This window comes from Andrographis paniculata, unplaced genomic scaffold, assembly GCF_009805555.1.
Source record: "Andrographis paniculata isolate CXL003 unplaced genomic scaffold, ASM980555v1 Contig63END, whole genome shotgun sequence".
Lineage (NCBI taxonomy): Eukaryota > Viridiplantae > Streptophyta > Magnoliopsida > Lamiales > Acanthaceae > Andrographis > Andrographis paniculata.
The window spans coordinates 272501-291381 of NW_026137599.1; the positions used below are offsets into that span (position 1 = coordinate 272501).

General features: G+C 35.7%; 6 protein-coding genes and 3 non-coding genes across 9 annotated transcripts in view; 5 read left to right on the forward strand and 4 right to left on the reverse strand.

Moving 5' to 3' along the window:
- TRNAS-GGA (transfer RNA serine (anticodon GGA)) overlaps window positions 1-39 on the forward strand; it is an 87-nt gene extending 48 nt beyond the window's left edge. The window contains exon 1 of the tRNA in view: window positions 1-39. This exon is cut by the window's left edge and continues 48 nt beyond it. This is a non-coding gene — a tRNA (tRNA-Ser).
- Window positions 1-694, reverse strand: part of LOC127261556 (uncharacterized) — a 2467-nt gene extending 1773 nt beyond the window's left edge. The window contains exon 1 of the mRNA XM_051289852.1: window positions 1-694. This exon is cut by the window's left edge and continues 1773 nt beyond it. The gene's annotated coding sequence lies outside the window, so the exon portion shown is untranslated.
- A 150-nt stretch (window positions 695-844) lies between these two features.
- Window positions 845-5068, reverse strand: LOC127261552 (NAD(P)H-quinone oxidoreductase subunit K, chloroplastic). Its single transcript, XM_051289847.1, has one exon. It carries the CDS (start codon window positions 4912-4914, stop codon window positions 4237-4239), a length of 678 nt encoding a protein of 225 aa, XP_051145804.1. The 5' UTR covers window positions 4915-5068; the 3' UTR covers window positions 845-4236.
- Window positions 1234-1306, reverse strand: TRNAT-UGU (transfer RNA threonine (anticodon UGU)). The gene has a single exon. It is a non-coding gene; the product is annotated as a tRNA-Thr (tRNA).
- On the forward strand, window positions 2925-2997 carry TRNAF-GAA (transfer RNA phenylalanine (anticodon GAA)). Its single transcript has one exon. It is a non-coding gene; the product is annotated as a tRNA-Phe (tRNA).
- A 2553-nt stretch (window positions 5069-7621) lies between the features above and the next one.
- On the reverse strand, window positions 7622-9654 carry LOC127261545 (ATP synthase subunit beta, chloroplastic). Its single transcript, XM_051289839.1, has one exon. The coding sequence runs from the start codon at window positions 9254-9256 to the stop codon at window positions 7769-7771; it is 1488 nt and encodes a 495-aa protein (XP_051145796.1). The 5' UTR covers window positions 9257-9654; the 3' UTR covers window positions 7622-7768.
- A 128-nt stretch (window positions 9655-9782) lies between these two features.
- Window positions 9783-16077, forward strand: LOC127261546 (ribulose bisphosphate carboxylase large chain). Its single transcript, XM_051289840.1, has one exon. It carries the CDS (start codon window positions 9962-9964, stop codon window positions 11420-11422), a length of 1461 nt encoding a protein of 486 aa, XP_051145797.1. The 5' UTR covers window positions 9783-9961; the 3' UTR covers window positions 11423-16077.
- Window positions 12116-13582, forward strand: LOC127261495 (acetyl-coenzyme A carboxylase carboxyl transferase subunit beta, chloroplastic-like). The gene has a single exon (XM_051289808.1). It carries the CDS (start codon window positions 12116-12118, stop codon window positions 13580-13582), a length of 1467 nt encoding a protein of 488 aa, XP_051145765.1.
- Window positions 16078-16228: 151 nt separating the features above from the next.
- LOC127261549 (cytochrome f) lies at window positions 16229-18663 on the forward strand. Its single transcript, XM_051289844.1, has one exon. The coding sequence runs from the start codon at window positions 17028-17030 to the stop codon at window positions 17988-17990; it is 963 nt and encodes a 320-aa protein (XP_051145801.1). The 5' UTR covers window positions 16229-17027; the 3' UTR covers window positions 17991-18663.
- Window positions 18664-18881: the final 218 nt, after the last annotated feature.

An 18881-nucleotide genomic window follows, 5' to 3' on the forward strand; every position in this document is an offset into this window, starting at 1 on the left:
GACTTTTGTTTACCGAGGGTTCGAATCCCTCTCTTTCCGTACCTTCACTTAATATTAATAGACTCATCTTAGTAACAACACTGAATCAAATAGTAATGGAGACCCTTATTCCATATGCTACATAAATGGGAGAAAATGGGGATAAAACTCGTATTTTTCTTACTTAACCTTAAGTTAATTTGAGAAAAGGTCAAAATTTCCCGAAGCCTTGCTATTTTATTTGAGTTTAGGTTTAAGTCTGACGAGAATAATATTCTACAACTAGCAATTCATTTATTTTCAAACCGACCCATTTACTATCTATGATTTGATTAATTAATCCTTTATATTGGAATGGGTAAAGGGTCAAATGGTTTGGCACTTCCTCATGGGGGGAAGGGGGCAAATAATTTTGAATCAGAGTTCTGGATTTTTGTTCATCTTTCGCCGTAATAATATCTTGGGGTTTGCAGCGATAACTCGGTATATCTACTATAAGCCCATTCACTAAAATATGTCTATGATTAACTAATTGTCGGGCCGCGGGAATAGTCGAAGCCATACCCAAGCGAAAAAGGATGTTATCCAAACGCATTTCAAGTAATTGTAGTAAAACTTGACCTGTTGATCCTTTGGCTTTTCCGGCGATACGAACGTATTTAAGTAATTGTCGTTCTGTAAGACCATAATGAAAACGCAATTTTTGTTTTTCTTCTAGGCGAATACGATATTGAGATTTTTTTCCGGAGCGCGATTGGTTTCTAAGATCACTTCCGGTTTTAGGCCTTTTATTAGTTAGTCCCGGTAAAGCCCCCAGGCGGCGTGTTTTTTTGAAACGAGGTCCTCGGTAACGCGACATAAAGACTCCTTATTCTTATTTAGAATTCATTTTCTTCTTTTTTTTTTTTAGAATTTGATTTTAAAAAATAAAGCTAAAATCAAATTGAACTAAATGAAGCGAAGTTTGCTGAAGTAGTGTATTTGTACTATACAGAAGAATAAAAAAGAATTGGATAAATATTCAAACTCCTATTATTATAGAAATATTCTTCTATTTATATAGAAATTTCTATTATTATTATATAGATATAGAATAGAAGATCCTTTTCGTTACATAGTTAGGAGTTCCTAGAACTTAAACTGAACAAATTCGTGGATTTTGGAAAGAGGGAAGACACTTTTTTAATATTCTTTGATTGAAAAGGGAGATTATCCATTTTTCAAGATTTGAATAAAAAAAGAAAAATTGGAAAAAGCCGGCTATCGGAATCGAACCGATGACCATCGCATTACAAATGCGATGCTCTAACCTCTGAGCTAAGCGGGCCTACATAATCAAAATTGTCTAGGCATAGGAATTCGATATACTATAGTATAGTCGAATTATAGTGTCTCCATAAATATGGAAAAGAATAGAATCTCGAATTTCCAATAAATATTCAATATTTCAATATTATAGAACATAACGATTTCTATATCGATATAGAATTTCTATTTTTTTGTCACAATTGAAATATTTAGTATATTCGATAGTCAATCTTAACTATTTTTAGCTTTTAGCCGGTAAAATTGGATTTTCTATTTTGGATTTACATGATATTGGAAATTCTTTTTGTTACACTTCTATATTCTGTATCCTATAGATCTCTAGAATTAGATCTCTAGAATTTCATTTCTTTTTTTCTTTCATTCCAATTCCTAATTAGTTAATTCTTTCTAACTAATCAGACATTCTGCGGCTTTCGTTCGTAAAGAGGGAAGTTAAGAAAAAAAATCGACCGTTTAAGTATCAAAACTGTTTTGTAAAAACAGCAGGAAGAGAAAAATATATATGGGGTATATATCAATCTATATTGAATTGCCGATACAGAAATGATAAAATCCAACTTGATTGGATCAAATATGGTTACCTATAGGTAAGAAGGAAAATCTTTTTTTCGAGATAGTAATCGCTATTTATTAAATTCAAGGGTTATAATAGAAATGAAAGAAAAAAAATAATGATAGAATAATATGATTTGAATCTCAAAACAAAAGAAAAGGAAGGGGATATGGCGAAATCGGTAGACGCTACGGACTTAATTGAATTGAGCCTTAGTACGGAAACCTACTAAGTGATAACTTTCAAATTCAGAGAAACCCCGGAATTAAGAAAAATGGGCAATCCTGAGCCAAATCCTATTTTCTCATTTCCCAAAACAAAGGTTTCGAAAACGGAAAAAAGGATAGGTGCAGAGACTCAATGGAAGCTGTTCTAACAAATGGAGTTGACTGCATTGGTAGAGGAATCTTTCCATCGAAACATCAGAAAGGATGAAGGGATAAATGTATCTATTGAATAATCTATCAAATCATTAGAACGCCCGCGTCTGTATCGGTATTTTTTTACATTAAAAATGCAAGAATCGACGTGAATTGATTTCACATTGAAGAAAGAGTCGAATATTCATTCATCAAATCATTCAACCCATAGTCCCGTAGTTCTTTTAAAGAACTGATTAATCGGACGAGAATAAAGATAGAGTCCCATTCCACATGTCAATACCGGCAACAATGAAATTTAGAGTAAGAGGAAAATCCGTCGATTTTCAAAATCGTGAGGGTTCAAGTCCCTCTATCCCCAAAAAAGCTTATTTGACTCCCAATTATGCTATCCCCCTTTTTTGTTAAGGGGTCTAAATTCCTTTATCTTTCTGATTCTTTGACAAACGTATTTGGGCATAATAAACTCTGATCACATGTGATCATGTGATATAGAATACACATCCAAATTAAGCAAGGAATCCCTATTTGAATGATTCACAATACATAGTATTCCTCCTACTGAGACTTAGTCTTCCAAAAACTTACAGGACTTGGAGAAAACTTTGGAATGCCCCCTTGTCCCTTTAATTGACCTAGACCCCAATCATCCTCATAAAATGAGGGTGGGAGGCCACGGAATAGTCGGGATAGCTCAGCTGGTAGAGCAGAGGACTGAAAATCCTCGTGTCACCAGTTCAAATCTGGTTCCTGGCATATGTTTGATTTGTATGAGGTCTTTCTTTTCGAAATTCAAAGATATCAATCGAGATCCATATCCATATGGATTTGAAATCTTGATCATAATATCGATTTTGGCAAGATATACCCCATCTATTTTCTAGATGGGTAGAGTTTCTTAAATTCAAATAAAGTATCTAGAATGAAATTCTACTTTATCTTTTTGATTTTTCATTCAATCAAAAAGAATGTTAATACTTCATATATATTTGTATGATTAAATTGGTTGGTTGAAAGAAGAAAAAGTCGAAGTTGAAATAGACGAGATTCGATTCAGATACAATACAAAGAAATGGAATTCGATACCCTTTCATTTCTTTGTATTTTCGTTCCTATTCAATTCTCTAATTCGTCTCAACATGAGTTTCTAGAACCGGTCTAAGCAATAGGTGCAGTACAAGATTCATGATCATGATACAGAACCCGTTTGATTCATCCTATTTGTTTGGCTCGTACAAAATAAGCAGTTTCCAACTAAATGGAAGAATTACAAGAATTCCCTAATTATGTGCTTTTTTGATAGTCTATCAAAAATCCCCTAATACAAAAGAGACGCCGGTTATTCTGGTTAATCTAGAACAGAAAGTCCAATCTTTGAATCTCTGAGATTATATAAGTAGAAATCACTTCCTTATCCTTCAATGAGCATCTTGTATTTCATAAAAATTAGGGGCAATATAATCCTTACGTAAAGGCCATCCTAGCCAACTTTCAGGCATTAAGATACGTTTCAAGCGCGGATGATTCTCATAAGATATTCCCAACATATCATAAGATTCTCGCTCTTGAAAATCCACGCTTTTCCAAACCCAGAAAGCGGACGGAATTATAGGATTCCTTCTTGCGGCAAATACTTTGATGCATACCTCTTCTGGTTGATTTACGCCATACTCGATTCTGGTAAGATGATACACACTCGCTAACAGCCCGCCAGGTGATACATCATAGGCACATTGGGAGCGTAGATAATTGTAACCATATACATATAAAATGACAGCAATGGAATGCCAATCCTCGGGCCTTATTTGTAGGGTCTCTATTCCTTGATAATCAAAGCCCAAAGATCTATGAATTATCCCATGCTTTACTAGCCAAGCAGACAAACGACCCTGCATCTTTTTTATCTCCCGCATTTTTATTTAAAAAATTTCACATTCTCGATCAAATTGATGAAGATTGACTCGCTACTTGTTATTCTGTACAAAGGAGTCCTGCCTAATTCACAAATTCGTGAGAAGATACTGAACTTTTATATTTGAAAAAGATTTCAGTAGGGATCTCTGAAGTAGATGGGGGTTGATAGAGGAAGCCTTGATCATAATTTCCAGTATTCATACTGCGTGCACCATGAAACTTGTGATTGGTCGTAAAACACCGATTTACTTGTTGAGGCCTAATTTGATTGTCATAGATTTCTCGAGACATTTTCTTCCGAAGTTTCGTTATAGCATCTATAACTGCTTCTGGTTTAGGGGGACAACCCGGCAAATAGATATCCACAGGAATTAGCTTATCGACTCCCCGAACAGTACTATAAGAATCGGTACTGAACATCCCTCCTGTAATTGTACAGGCCCCCATAGCAATAACATATTTTGGATCGGGCATTTGCTCATATAATCTCACTAAGGAGGGGGCCATTTTCATTGTTACTGTTCCGGCTGTTAAAATTAGATCCGCTTGTCTAGGACTCGATCTTGGTACTAGTCCATAACGATCAAAGTCAAATCGTGATCCTATTAGTGAAGCAAATTCAATAAAACAACAACTGGTACCATAGAGAAGCGGCCATAAACTAGAGAGTCTTGACCAATTTGAAAAGTCATTTAATGTAGTTGAAATAACGGAATTTTCGGCTGTTGGATCAAGTAAAGGAAACTCAATGGAATTCATAACTTTTTCAATCGTTTTTTCTTTTTATTGTCTGAATATTCAGGAACTAGGACCATTCCAATGCCCCCTTTCGCCATGCATAAACTAAACCAACAATTAAGATAAGTACGAAAATGAAAGCTTCTATAAATACGGATAGACCCAATACATCGAAACTCATTGCCCATGGATAAAGAAAAACCGTTTCAACATCAAAAACAACAAAAACTAGAGCAAACATATAATAACGAATTCGAAATTGTAACCAAGCATTGCCCATTGGTTCTATACCCGATTCATAACTAGAGAGTTTCTCCGGTCCTTTCCGAATCGGGGCTAAAATTCCGGAAATGAAAAATGCTAAAATAGGAATAAGACTTGATATTATTAGAAATGCCCAAAAAATATCATATTCGTAAAGCAAAAACATAGACACACTCCTATGAACATGGAAAATAGACCGGATTGGTCGATTCGAATTGAAGTTGTAAAGTCATCCAGAACTGTTTAATCAAAACAAGAATTCATTTTGATCAAACCATCTAGTTCCTTTTGATTATTGTGGGCATATCTCATTTCAAGATTTATCGACTGACTTGACTGGGATCCTGTTTCCAGTCTACTTACAGTTTACTTGAGTTTTTGAAGTCAATTTTCTTGAATTTATATATATATTTATATATATATTATTTATATGTATATTATATATAGTATATATTATGCTTAGACAAATTTTCTTGTTTTCCCCCAGGATTCTGGCTAAAGAAAGCGACTTCCAAATAAAATCGAATTATTATTTTGATTTTATGTTTCAAAAATTTGAACTTATTATTCTTTTGAATATTGAATAAAAAGAGGTTTTTTCTTAATGATTTAGAATGAAATAAGTATTTCCATCTCAGGATTTCGGATATCTTAAGGTATATTCTGTTTATTAGAATCTGAGTGGGGTTTTCTCTTGATTGAATACAGAACCATGAAACTTACCAAAGAGATTCGTTTTTCACCAAACTTTAGCCTGTCCCCTAGATCTATGTGAATAACTCTTTGGAGTGGACTTATGTCTTTGACTTCTTAAATTCATTAAGGTTAGGTTAAAGTTAGGTATAATAAAGTATTAGGTATACTAAGGAGTATCATTAACTTAACTCCTTGATTGTGGTGGACAGGGAAATTCATATCGAATTTATCTCCGCGGATTAATGACCAATTTATTCCAGTTTTCTGTTCTGTTTAATGTTTAAAATGAGAATGAGTGAATTTTTAGGAAAAATTCGATTTCGAAAAACCAACCGGTCAGTCACAAGTACCAAAAAGGAAAATTATATAATTTTTTCTTTCAAATCTTCATTTGATTTTATATTTCTTTTCGATTTTGATTTCTAGGGCTATACGGACTCGAACCGTAGACCTTCTCGGTAAAACGGATCAAACTTATTATTATCAAAATGATCTGAACTGTTTCAAAAACCCAACATGCATTTTTTTTTGCATTGGGCTCTTTCATTAACTGAAAGAAATATCAGCCAATCCACCATATTTTTTTTGACAGAAAAATCCGATAAGGAGATAGCTCCGTGTGCTCTGATTCATTATATGAGAGAGCACTACCAAAGTGTTTCAAGGGTGTGGGTTATCTTGACGTAGGTCTGCCTCCGGCCTAGATTGTTTTAAGTTAAATGAAGTCTCTATCGTTCCTTTGAAAATGAAAATCAAATATGAAACTTCATACACCTTAAAGCTCATAGGACGAAAAGAAATTTTTTGAGAACCTTATACTCATTATGCCTAGCATTGAATGCACTGGTATTCACCTTATCAATATCTCAAATCAACGATCCGGTCTGTTTGGCACCAAAATCCGATCGAATCATTTGTCAGGCTATTGTTCCCTCAATAGTTATGAGGGTAAGACATCGATTTCGCAAGAAAATGAATTTCTTTTTATTTGAGTGTATAATGGACTCCCCCAAAAAACATTGGCGCATGTGTAAACGAGGTGCTCTACCAACTGAGCTATAGCCCTTAGTGCTTGTGATGCGTATTTTATCATGTATAGAATTTCTTGTCAAGATGAATATTCTATGATCCAATATCATATATTTTGGAATGGTATTGCTTAGGTTATTATTGCTTATTAAGGAATATGCTATTTATAATCCATCGGTGGGATGGGTTCCGTTTGGTTTTTTTGGGATGATAAATTACCTACTTAACTCAGTGGTTAGAGTATTGCTTTCATACGGCGGGAGTCATTGGTTCAAATCCAATAGTAGGTAGAACTTATTAGATACCATTGACTCCGGTATCTAATAAGTTTTTTGACCCATTCTTTTTTCTTTTTAGTGATTTTGTATTCTTATTGATTTCGATTTCATTTTTGAAATGCGTTGTATCAAAATTGGACTCTGTCAAGTGAATCCAATCAAGCAGAATCCAGGCCAAACTTCTTTTGATTATTCGAACGCAATAACTGCTTATGAAATCACATTGACAGCCTCTACTCTTGTCCTAGCTCGTCGGAGAGCTAGATTTGCTTCAATTTTTTGTCTCTTTCCTTCAGCTTTTCTCAAACTAGCTTCTGCTATTTCAAGAGTTTGCTGAGCTTCTTGCGGATCAATATCACTACCCTTTTCCGCATCATTGACTAAAATAGTGATTTCATTATTGCCTATTCTAGCAAAACCACCCATCAGAGCCATCGTGAACCATTGGTCCGTAAGGCGTATTCTCAAAATTCCTATATCTACAGCTGTAGCAATAGGAGCATGATTTGGTAATACGCCAATTTGACCGCTATTCGTAGATAAAATGATTTCTTTCACTTCTGAATCCCAAACAATTCGATTAGGGGTCAGTACACAAAGATTTAAGGTCATTTCTTCAAATTGTTCTCCATTTCTAAGTTCATAGCCTTCCCGGCAGCTTCATCAATATTACCTACCAAATAAAAGGCCTGTTCAGGAAGACCATCTAATTCTCCGGAAAGGATCAATTGAAACCCTCTAATGGTTTCTGCTAGACCAACATATTTCCCAGGAGAACCGGTAAATACTTCGGCTACAAAAAAGGGTTGTGATAAGAAACGCTCAATTTTTCGCGCTCTTGCTACGGTTAAACGATCCTCTTCGGATAATTCGTCCAACCCCAGGATGGCTATAATGTCTTGAAGCTCTTTATAACGTTGTAAGGTTTGCTTAACTCTTTGCGCAGTTTCATAATGTTCCTCACCAACGATCCGAGGTTGAAGCATGGTTGAAGTTGAATCTAAAGGATCTACTGCCGGATAGATACCTTTGGCAGCTAATCCTCTTGATAGTACGGTAGTAGCATCTAAATGTGCAAATGTCGTAGCAGGAGCAGGATCGGTCAAATCGTCTGCAGGTACATAAACTGCTTGAATCGAAGTGATTGACCCTTCTTTGGTAGAAGTAATTCTTTCTTGTAAAGAGCCCATTTCGGTACTCAGGGTGGGTTGATAACCGACCGCGGAAGGCATTCTACCTAATAAGGCCGATACTTCGGATCCTGCTTGGACGAAACGGAAGATATTGTCGATAAATAGAAGTACGTCTTGTTCATTAACATCTCGGAAATATTCCGCCATCGTTAGGGCAGTCAAACCAACTCTCATACGAGCTCCCGGCGGTTCATTCATCTGACCGTAAACCAGGGCTACTTTTGATTCTGCAATATTTTCTTCATTAATAACTCCAGATTCTTTCATTTCCATGTAAAGATCATTTCCTTCACGAGTACGCTCACCCACTCCGCCAAATACGGATACGCCCCCGTGGGCTTTGGCAATATTGTTAATCAATTCCATAATGAGTACCGTTTTCCCAACCCCAGCTCCCCCAAATAGTCCGATTTTTCCCCCACGCCGATAAGGGGCTAAAAGATCTACTACCTTAATTCCTGTTTCAAAAATAGATAATTTTGTATCCAATTGGATAAAGGCAGGCGCAGATCGATGAATAGGAAATGTTGTACGAGTATCTACAGGACCCAAATTATCAACAGGCTCTCCAAGCACGTTGAAAATGCGTCCCAGAGTAGCTCCACCGACCGGAACACTTAGAGGAGCTCCCGTATCAATCACTTCCATTCCTCTCATCAGACCATCTGTAGCACTCATAGCTACAGCTCTAACTCGATTATTTCCTAATAATTGCTGTACCTCACAAGTCACATTAATTGGTTGACCAACAGTATCTCGACCTTTAACTACCAAAGCGTTATAAATATTAGGCATTTTGCCCGGCGGAAAGGCTACATCTAGTACCGGACCGATGATTTGGACGATACGTCCCAGGTTTTTTTTTTCAACCGCGGAAACCCCAGTAGTAGGATTAATTCTCATAATAATAAATATGTGTCAAAGTTTGTGAAAATTATCAAATTTAAAATAACCGTCTAATAGCACGCCGATCAGTTAATTAATTCAATTAAGAAATGGGAGTTAGCACTCGATTTCTTTCGTTGGTGCGATTCAATCGAATCCACTTCAATTGGTTCCTTATTCAATGAGTGAAGTTGCAAGCCCAACCAAGCTATTTTGAAACATGAGATCTTGAGAAAGTTTTTCATTTGTCTATCATTATAGACAATCCTATTTCGATTCGAAAATATATTCTATGGAAGTTGAACCCGAACTCTATTTACATTACGATTCATTATTTCTATCTTATCGGCTCTTCTTATTTTTGATTTCAGCATATTAATTTATGCCTATAGCCTATCTCTTGCATGGATGAATTTCGGCTATTTTCATATCTAAGATTTACATATACAACATATACCGCTGTCAATAGGGAATTTCTTATTAGTTGGGTTAGTTATTTCGATTTCGAAAAAGGTAAAAAAAGGGGGGGTTGCGCTATACATATGAAAGAGTATACAATAATGATGTGTTTGGTAAATCAAATACCATGGCCTAATAATCAATCTGATTAGTTGATAATATTAGTATTAGTTGGAAGTTTTTGAAAAATTCCCGTGAATAGTTTCATTAACGCCTAATTCATTCGTGTCGAGTAGACCTTGTTGTTGTCAGAATTCTTAATTCATGAGTTGTAGGGAGGGATTTATGTCACCACAAACAGAGACTAAAGCAAGTGTTTTTTTCAAAGCGGGTGTTAAAGAGTACAAATTGACTTATTATACTCCTGAATACGAAACCAAAGATACTGATATCTTGGCAGCATTCCGAGTAACTCCTCAACCCGGAGTTCCGCCTGAAGAAGCAGGGGCAGCGGTAGCTGCCGAATCTTCCACTGGTACATGGACAACCGTGTGGACTGATGGACTTACCAGCCTTGATCGTTACAAAGGGCGATGCTACAACATCGAGCCCGTTCTTGGCGAAACAGATCAATATATTTGTTATGTAGCTTACCCTTTAGACCTTTTTGAAGAAGGTTCTGTTACCAACATGTTTACTTCCATTGTAGGAAATGTATTTGGATTCAAAGCCCTGCGTGCTCTACGCCTGGAAGATCTGCGAATCCCTACTGCTTATATTAAAACTTTCCAAGGTCCGCCTCATGGGATCCAAGTTGAGAGAGATAAATTGAACAAATATGGTCGTCCTCTGCTGGGATGTACTATTAAACCTAAATTGGGATTATCCGCTAAAAACTACGGCAGAGCATGTTATGAATGTCTTCGCGGTGGACTTGATTTTACCAAAGATGATGAGAACGTGAACTCCCAGCCATTTATGCGTTGGAGAGATCGTTTCTTATTTTGTGCTGAAGCAATTTATAAGGCACAGGCTGAAACAGGTGAAATCAAAGGACATTACTTGAATGCTACTGCGGGTACATGCGAAGAAATGATGAAAAGAGCTGTATTTGCTAGGGAGTTGGGAGTTCCTATCGTAATGCATGACTACTTAACAGGAGGATTCACTGCAAATACTAGCTTGGCTCATTATTGCCGAGATAATGGCCTACTTCTTCACATTCACCGTGCAATGCACGCAGTTATTGATAGACAGAAGAATCATGGTATGCACTTCCGTGTACTAGCTAAAGCGTTACGTCTGTCTGGTGGAGATCATATTCACGCTGGTACCGTAGTAGGTAAACTTGAAGGAGAAAGAGACATTACTTTGGGCTTTGTTGATTTACTGCGTGATGATTTTGTTGAAAAAGACCGAAGTCGCGGTATTTATTTCACTCAAGATTGGGTCTCTTTACCCGGTGTTATTCCCGTGGCTTCAGGGGGTATTCACGTTTGGCATATGCCTGCTCTGACCGAAATCTTTGGGGATGATTCCGTACTACAGTTTGGTGGAGGAACTTTAGGACACCCTTGGGGGAATGCGCCAGGTGCCGTAGCTAACCGAGTAGCTCTAGAAGCATGTGTACAAGCTCGTAATGAAGGACGTGATCTTGCTGCTGAGGGTAATGTAATTATCCGCGAGGCTAGCAAATGGAGTCCTGAACTAGCTGCCGCTTGTGAGATATGGAAAGAGATCAAATTTGAGTTTGAAGCAGTGGATGTTTTGGATCCAACAAAATAATTACTCTCCGTTCTCTTAATTGAATTGCAATTAAACTCGGCTCAATCATTTTAGTAAAAGATTGGGCCGAATAGAACCATTCTATTGCATGTATTTTGGATAAATACATAGATCTCGAGATAGAGAAGATTTCAAATAGCAAATTGAAGACTCAAATGGTTCTATTGTCGTCTTGGATCCACATTTAAACCTATGGATCCTCAGGATTGGTATATTCTTTATAGATCCTGTAGTTTGGCTGAATCAAGCGAAGTATCACAAATTTTTGACCCATCCTGTATATTGTCTTTTTCGTTCCGTGTTGAAATAGACCCTTAATTTCTTACTTCTTATTAGTTATTAGTTAGTTATTAGACGAGATTTTACAAAAAAATTCTATCTAGGGTAGAACAAATATTGCTTTTTTGTTCGACGCGAAGGCGAAGACATAGGAAAAAGCACTTTTTATCATTCTATTTAATTTCGAATGAAAAGGGATTCCATCATATTACTATATAGTTATAGTAAAATCTTACCTCCGGATTCCCACAAAATAAAAGATAATCACTTCTTATTAATAATTTAGTATTTCGCAATGATGTAATTTCTATGTTTAGTCTGATGGGAATTCAAAGACAAATAAAGAATTGCGGGTCGAATGACTATTCATCTAGTGTATTTTTATGCAAATAAAATAGGGGGCAAGAAAACTCTATGGAAAGATGGTGGTTTAATTCGACGGTGTTTACCAAGGAGTTCGAACACAGGTACGGGATAAAGAAATCAACGGACAATCTTGGTCCTATTGAAAATACTAGTGAAAGTGAAGATTCGAATCAAAAAGGTGGGGCTAAAAACATTCATAGTTTGGGGGGTCGTGACAATTCTAGTTACAGTGATGTCGATCATTTATTTTTGGTCAAAGACATTCGGAATTTCATCTCTGATGATACTTTTTTAGTTAGGGATAGTACTGGAGACAATTATTCGATCCATTTTGATATTGAAAATCAGATTTTTAAGATTGACAACGATCATTCTTTTCTGAGTGAACTTGAAAGTTCTTTTTCGAGTTATCGAAATTCTAGTTATAGGAATAATGGATCTACGAGTGAAGATTCCTTATACAATTGCTCGATGTATGATACTCAATCTAGTTGGAATAATCACATTACTAGTTGCATTGACGATTATCTTCAGTATCAAATCTGTATTGATATGTCCATTGTAAGTGATAGTAGTGACAGTTACATTTCTAGGCGCGTTTTTGATAAACGTAGAACTAATAGTGAAAGGGGGGGATCCAGTATACGAACCCACGAGAAGAGCAGTGATTTAACTCTAGGAGAAAAGTCTAATGATCTCGATGCAATTCAAAACTACAAGCATTTGTGGGTTCAATGCGAAAATTGTTATGGATTAAATTATAAGAGATTTTTGAAATCAAAAATGAATATTTGTGAACAATGTAGATATCATTTGAAAATGAGTAGTTCAGAAAGAATCGAAGTCTCGATCGACCCCGGTACTTGGGATCCTATGGATGAAGACATGGTCTCTCTGGATCCGATTGGATTTCATTCGGAGGAGGAGACTTATAAAGATCGTATTGATTCTTATCAACGAAAGACAGGATTAACTGAGGCTGTTCAAACAGGCATAGGGCAACTAAATGGTGTTCCCGTAGCACTTGGGGTTATGGATTTTCAGTTTATGGGGGGTAGTATGGGATCCGTAGTCGGGGAGAAAATCACTCGTTTGATTGAGTACGCTACCAATCGATTTCTACCTCTTATTATAGTGTGCGCTTCGGGGGGGGCACGCATGCAAGAAGGAAGTTTGAGCTTGATGCAAATGGCTAAAATATCGTCTGCCTTATATGATTATCAATCAAATACAAAGTTATTTTATGTCTCAATCCTTACATCTCCTACTACTGGTGGGGTAACAGCTAGTTTTGGGATGTTGGGAGATATCATTATTGCCGAACCCAACTCCTACATTGCATTTGCGGGTAAAAGAGTAATTGAACAAACATTGAATAAAACAGTCCCCGAGGGTTTACAAGTCTCTGAATATTTATTCCAGAAGGGCTTATTCGACCTAATCGTACCACGTAATCTTTTAAAAAGCGTTCTGAGTGAGTTATTTAAACTACACGCCTTCTTTCCTTTGAATTGAAATTCTATCAAGTAAGTTCAATTATTTTATTTGTAGCAAACAAGTAGTTAACTTATCGGAATTAAAGTAAATAAGAATGGAGTTTTCTTTAATGACTTAAGATCGAATTGTAGAAAGAATCAAAAGTTGAGGATAACTCTTTTTTTACCGGGATTCCCATTAAGAAGTCTCTATCAAAAGAAGTCTCTATCAACAAGATAAAAGCGAGAGTTCTTCCTTTCGTGAAATTAGACAAACAAAACGAATTTCGTCTTACATAAATTCAAATCAAATATAGAAAAGATAGATATATAATTTTCTATTTTTCTCCATCTACCGAAAATTCAATTTTCACTAAAAATTCCGGTTGTGTCGCATTCTAACGAATCTTTCGATAATTTGTAACAAACTCTTTCTTTAGTAAATTTGAAGACAAGAACAAAACATAACGAAATAAAATAAAATAATCAAGTTTATTATCATACGTATCTTTCATGTAGAAAGATGAATTTATTTAGTTCTCCATTTTCTACATTCCTTAGATTTCTTTTATATACTAACTTAGATATATATAGATACTTATATTTTCTATTTCGAATAAGAATTTTCAAATTAAATTAATTAATAATAATAACGAATTCCTAATAATCACAATTCTGAATTATAATAAGTATAAATAGAAAATAGAAAAAAAAACAAATTAATAATAATAACAGGTACAATATAGTAAATCGAGGTACCATTTTATGACAACGTTCAATCTTCCTTCTATTTTTGTGCCTTTAGTAGGCTTAATATTTCCCGCAATTGCAATGGTTTCTTTATTTCTTCATGTTCAAAAAAAAAAAATTGTTTAGGACGCAATCTCAGCCGTTTTTTTTTTTGAAACTGTAGCATAACACAGATATTTATTTCGGGAAATGGAAATATAGTATAACATGTGATTTCCGCCGAATATAAAGGAAAAAGCTCTTATGCCCGCAGAAAATGATCTCTGGATAAATGAATCCTAGCTAGTTTCAAATAGATCAGCATCGCTGGATGCAGAAAATGTAAAGTTGGTGGATCCATATGTATATTGGGGTCCTCTGAAGGGTATGTTATTATTTTAGATCTAACCAATTTGATGAATGACTCCTAAAGCTTCACATTAAACTAGTGCTAGTTCACATCAAACTAGTGCTAGTTGATGAGAGTTCCTTCGGAAACAAAAAAGGAAGGGCAAAATGGGTATTCTCTCAATTCCAATAAAATACAATCGGATCAAGTATGAGTTGGCGATCAGAACATATATGGATAGAGCTTATAACGGGGTCTCGAAAACTAAGTAATTTTTGCTGGGCCCTTATCGTTTTTTTAGGTTCATTAGGATTCTTATTGGCTGGAACTGCCAGTTATCTTGGTCGAAATTTGATATCTTTTGTCCCATCTCAGCCAATTCTTTTTTTTCCACAGGGAATTGTGATGTCTTTCTACGGGGTCGCGGGTCTATTTATTAGTTCCTATTTGTGGTGCACAATTTCTTGGAATGTAGGTAGTGGGTATGATCGATTCGATAGAAAGGAGGGAATAGTGTGTATTTTTCGTTGGGGATTTCCTGGAAAAAATCGTCGTATATTCCTCCGATTCCTTATAAAGGATATTCAATCCGTTCGAATAGAAGTTAAAGAGGGTATTTATGCTCGCCGTGTCCTTTATATGGACATCAGAGGCCGGGGGGCTATTCCGTTGACCCGTACTGATGAGAATTTGACCCCACGAGAAATTGAACAAAAAGCCGCGCAATTGGCCTATTTCTTGCGCGTACCTATTGAAGTTTTTTAAAAGGAACTTAGCTGAAGAACGAATGTTTTCTCAGCAGGAGGGAAATCCTCTTGTTTTCTAAATGAAGTTTCGTCAGAACATTCAGTCCAGCCAAAGCCGGGGTATATGGAACAACCATAAAACAAAACTTTTTTTTCGTTCTTCTTCGAAGTGATAAGATGCAGATAGAGCATATCTTGTAGATTTTTTCCTTTTTGTCAATCGATATTTTTTTATCTTTTCGCTTGTGTTCTTTACTAACCAATAATCGATTTTCTTAGTAATGAAAACTGGCCTTTTTCTGTCTTGTTTGTTTTGCCGCTCCTTTTTTTGATCATCACACTATCTTTCTCTCAATCATTTGATTCTTGGATATGTCGAATCGTTGCAATTTTTTTGCAATTATTGGATATTTTGATAGAAAACGAGTTCCTTCGTCTCAAAATATTAATAATATTCATTCCAAACAAGTGTCTCCTTTCAATGAATGACGGAAAGAAGCACTTGTTTGGAATTTGGTGAATCGAGATATCCGGAAAGAATATTTTTGATTATTTCTTCATTCGAATTCGCAGTTCGAGGCGGAGTCTTAGTCTATTTCTGTATTCTTTCTGGATTTAAACAAAATCATAAATCAAATAGATTCAGAGGTTTGATACCTTATTGAGAACTCATATTAAAAAAAAAATATTCGATCACATAGAATCGAGAAATGAAGTTTGTTAATTCAAAATTCACAGGTGAAAAATGGCAAAAAAGAAAGCATTCACTACTTTTTTCTATCTTACATCTATAGTCTTTTTTTTTCCCTGGTGGGTTTCTCTCTCATTTACTAAATGTATGGAATTTTGGGTTACTAATTGGTCAAATAGTGGTCAATCCGAAATTTTTTTGAATGATATTAAAGAAAAAAGTATTCTAGAAAAATTCATAGAATTAGAGGAAATTCTTTTATTGGACGAAATATTCAAGGAATACTCGGAGACACATCCCCAAAAGCTTTCTATAGGAATCCACAAAGAAACGATCCAATTAGTCAAGATACACAATGAGGATCGTATCCATACGATTTTGCACTTCTCGACAAATATAATCTCTTTTGTTATTCTAAGCGGTTATTCTCTTTTAGGTAATGAAGAACTTGCTGTTCTTAACTCGTGGGCTCAGGAATTCCTATATAACTTAAGTGATACAGTAAAAGCTTTTTCGATTCTTTTATTAACCGATTTATGTATCGGATTTCATTCACCCCACGGTTGGGAACTAATGATTGGTTATGTTTACAAAGATTTTGGATTTGTTCATAATGATCAAATTATATCTGGTCTTGTTTCCACTTTTCCGGTTATTCTCGATACTATTTTGAAATATTGGATTTTCCGTTATTTAAATCGTATATCTCCGTCACTTGTAGTTATTTATCATTCAATGAATGATTGATAAATCATCCACCGATATTCATATTCATTTAATCTACTCTAATGGTTAGTTATACATAAGCATTAAAAACCTTCTATTGGGGGGATTTTCACCCTATATCCTATAGTATTCCAGTAAAGTGATTGCATTAAATAGCAGAATCGTGGATAGGGAACTATACCAGCAACCTACCCAATTTATTGTATAAATTATTATATAAATTTTTCGGATCAATGATTAGACCATGCAAACTAGAAATACTTTTTCTTGGATAAAGGAACAGATTACTCGATCTATTTCCGTATCACTCATTATATATATCATAACTCGGACATCTATTTCAAACGCATATCCCGTTTTTGCGCAGCAGAGTTATGAAAATCCACGAGAAGCGACTGGGCGTATTGTATGTGCGAATTGTCATTTAGCTAATAAGCCCGTGGATATTGAGGTTCCACAGGCGGTACTTCCTGATACTGTATTTGAAGCAGTTGTTCGAATTCCTTATGATAAGCAAGTGAAACAAGTTCTTGCTAATGGTAAGAAGGGGGGTTTGAATGTGGGGGCTGTTCTTATTTTACCGGAGGGATTTGAATTAGCTCCTTCCGATCGTATTTCTCCCGAGATTAAAGAAAAGATAGGCAATTTGTCTTTTCAGAGCTATCGCCCCCCAAAAAAAAATATTCTTGTGATAGGGCCTGTCCCCGGTCAGAAATATAGTGAAATCACCTTTCCTATTCTTTCCCCCGACCCCGCTTCTAAAAAAGATGTTCACTTCTTAAAATATCCTATATATGTAGGCGCGAATCGAGGAAGGGGTCAGATTTATCCCGACGGAAGCAAAAGTAACAATACAGTTTTTAATGCGACAGGAATGGGTATAATAAGTAAAATCCTACGAAAAGAAAAAGGAGGATATGAAATAACCATATCAGATCCATCGGATGGACGTCAAGTTGTTGATATTATCCCTCCAGGGCCCGAACTTCTTGTTTCAGAGGGTGAATCCATCAAATTGGATCAACCATTAACGAGTAATCCCAATGTGGGTGGATTTGGTCAGGGAGATGCAGAAATAGTACTTCAAGATCCATTACGTGTCCAAGGTCTTTTGTTCTTCTTGGCATCTGTTATTCTGGCACAAATCTTTTTGGTTCTTAAAAAGAAACAGTTCGAAAAGGTTCAATTGGCCGAAATGAATTTTTAGACTCGCGGATTTATCGATATCAGGATCGTAAAAAGAACAAAATTCTTGTTGTCAATTATCTATAAAAAGAAATTACGAAAAACTTTTATTTACTTGCTCTTTTTTTACGAGCTTGGGGGAATCAGCATTCCTAGTCATATCATAATAGGTATATTTTTCTTTCAAGAAGACTATTTTATTTGACTTTATGACTTTGTCTTTGTTAGGATTCCAATGTCCTAAAATGGATCCATTTTAGGACATTGGAAACCGAATTAAATTGGGATAGATATCAGCATAAGTAAGCGGGTAATAGAACGAACTACAAATGTGGGGAACAGATAATTCTAAGAGCTATTATTTGTCTTCGACACAAGAAAAGGGGGGTTTATAAAATCCCTTTTCTTGTGTCGAAAGAGGAATGATTTTGGGCTCCTAGTCTGGGTTTCGGTTTTCCAGATGTATCAGAACCTTTTTCTATTTATTTCGGACAATGACAACAAAAAAGTCAAGTGATGTACAAACAAAAAATAGAACTTATTCCATGAACTTCGAAAAAATCTCTACTTTTCTGATATACTAAATAAATAAAAAAAGAAATATGGTAAGAGGATAGAAAGTATTTCTACGATATCGAATCTAGAGAAATATATCGAATCCGTGCAATTGAGTGATTCCCTCCTTATTCAAAGAACCCATACATACTCTCAAGATCAAGGAAGAGATGTTCTGAATCAATGAATGAAGTTTATTTTTCAAAAGCATTATCAGAAAAAATGGAATGGAGTTTTGTGAAACAGCAGAAAACGAAACCCACTTTGTCATTTAGACAAAAAAAGACTCTGATTCTTAAGAACCCAACGGTCCCTTTCCCCTCGAATCAGACAAAGAAAGAAGGGAATCCCGTTGAGT

Excerpts from the sequence above, each read along its gene's own strand:
- LOC127261552 (XM_051289847.1), bottom strand. The coding sequence starts at position 4,914 with ATGAATTCCATTGAGTTTCCTTTACTTGATCCAACAGCCGAAAATTCC.
- LOC127261545 (XM_051289839.1), bottom strand. The coding sequence starts at position 9,256 with ATGAGAATTAATCCTACTACTGGGGTTTCCGCGGTTGAAAAAAAAAAC.
- LOC127261546 (XM_051289840.1), top strand. The coding sequence starts at position 9,962 with ATGAGTTGTAGGGAGGGATTTATGTCACCACAAACAGAGACTAAAGCA.
- LOC127261495 (XM_051289808.1), top strand. The coding sequence starts at position 12,116 with ATGGAAAGATGGTGGTTTAATTCGACGGTGTTTACCAAGGAGTTCGAA.
- LOC127261549 (XM_051289844.1), top strand. The coding sequence starts at position 17,028 with ATGCAAACTAGAAATACTTTTTCTTGGATAAAGGAACAGATTACTCGA.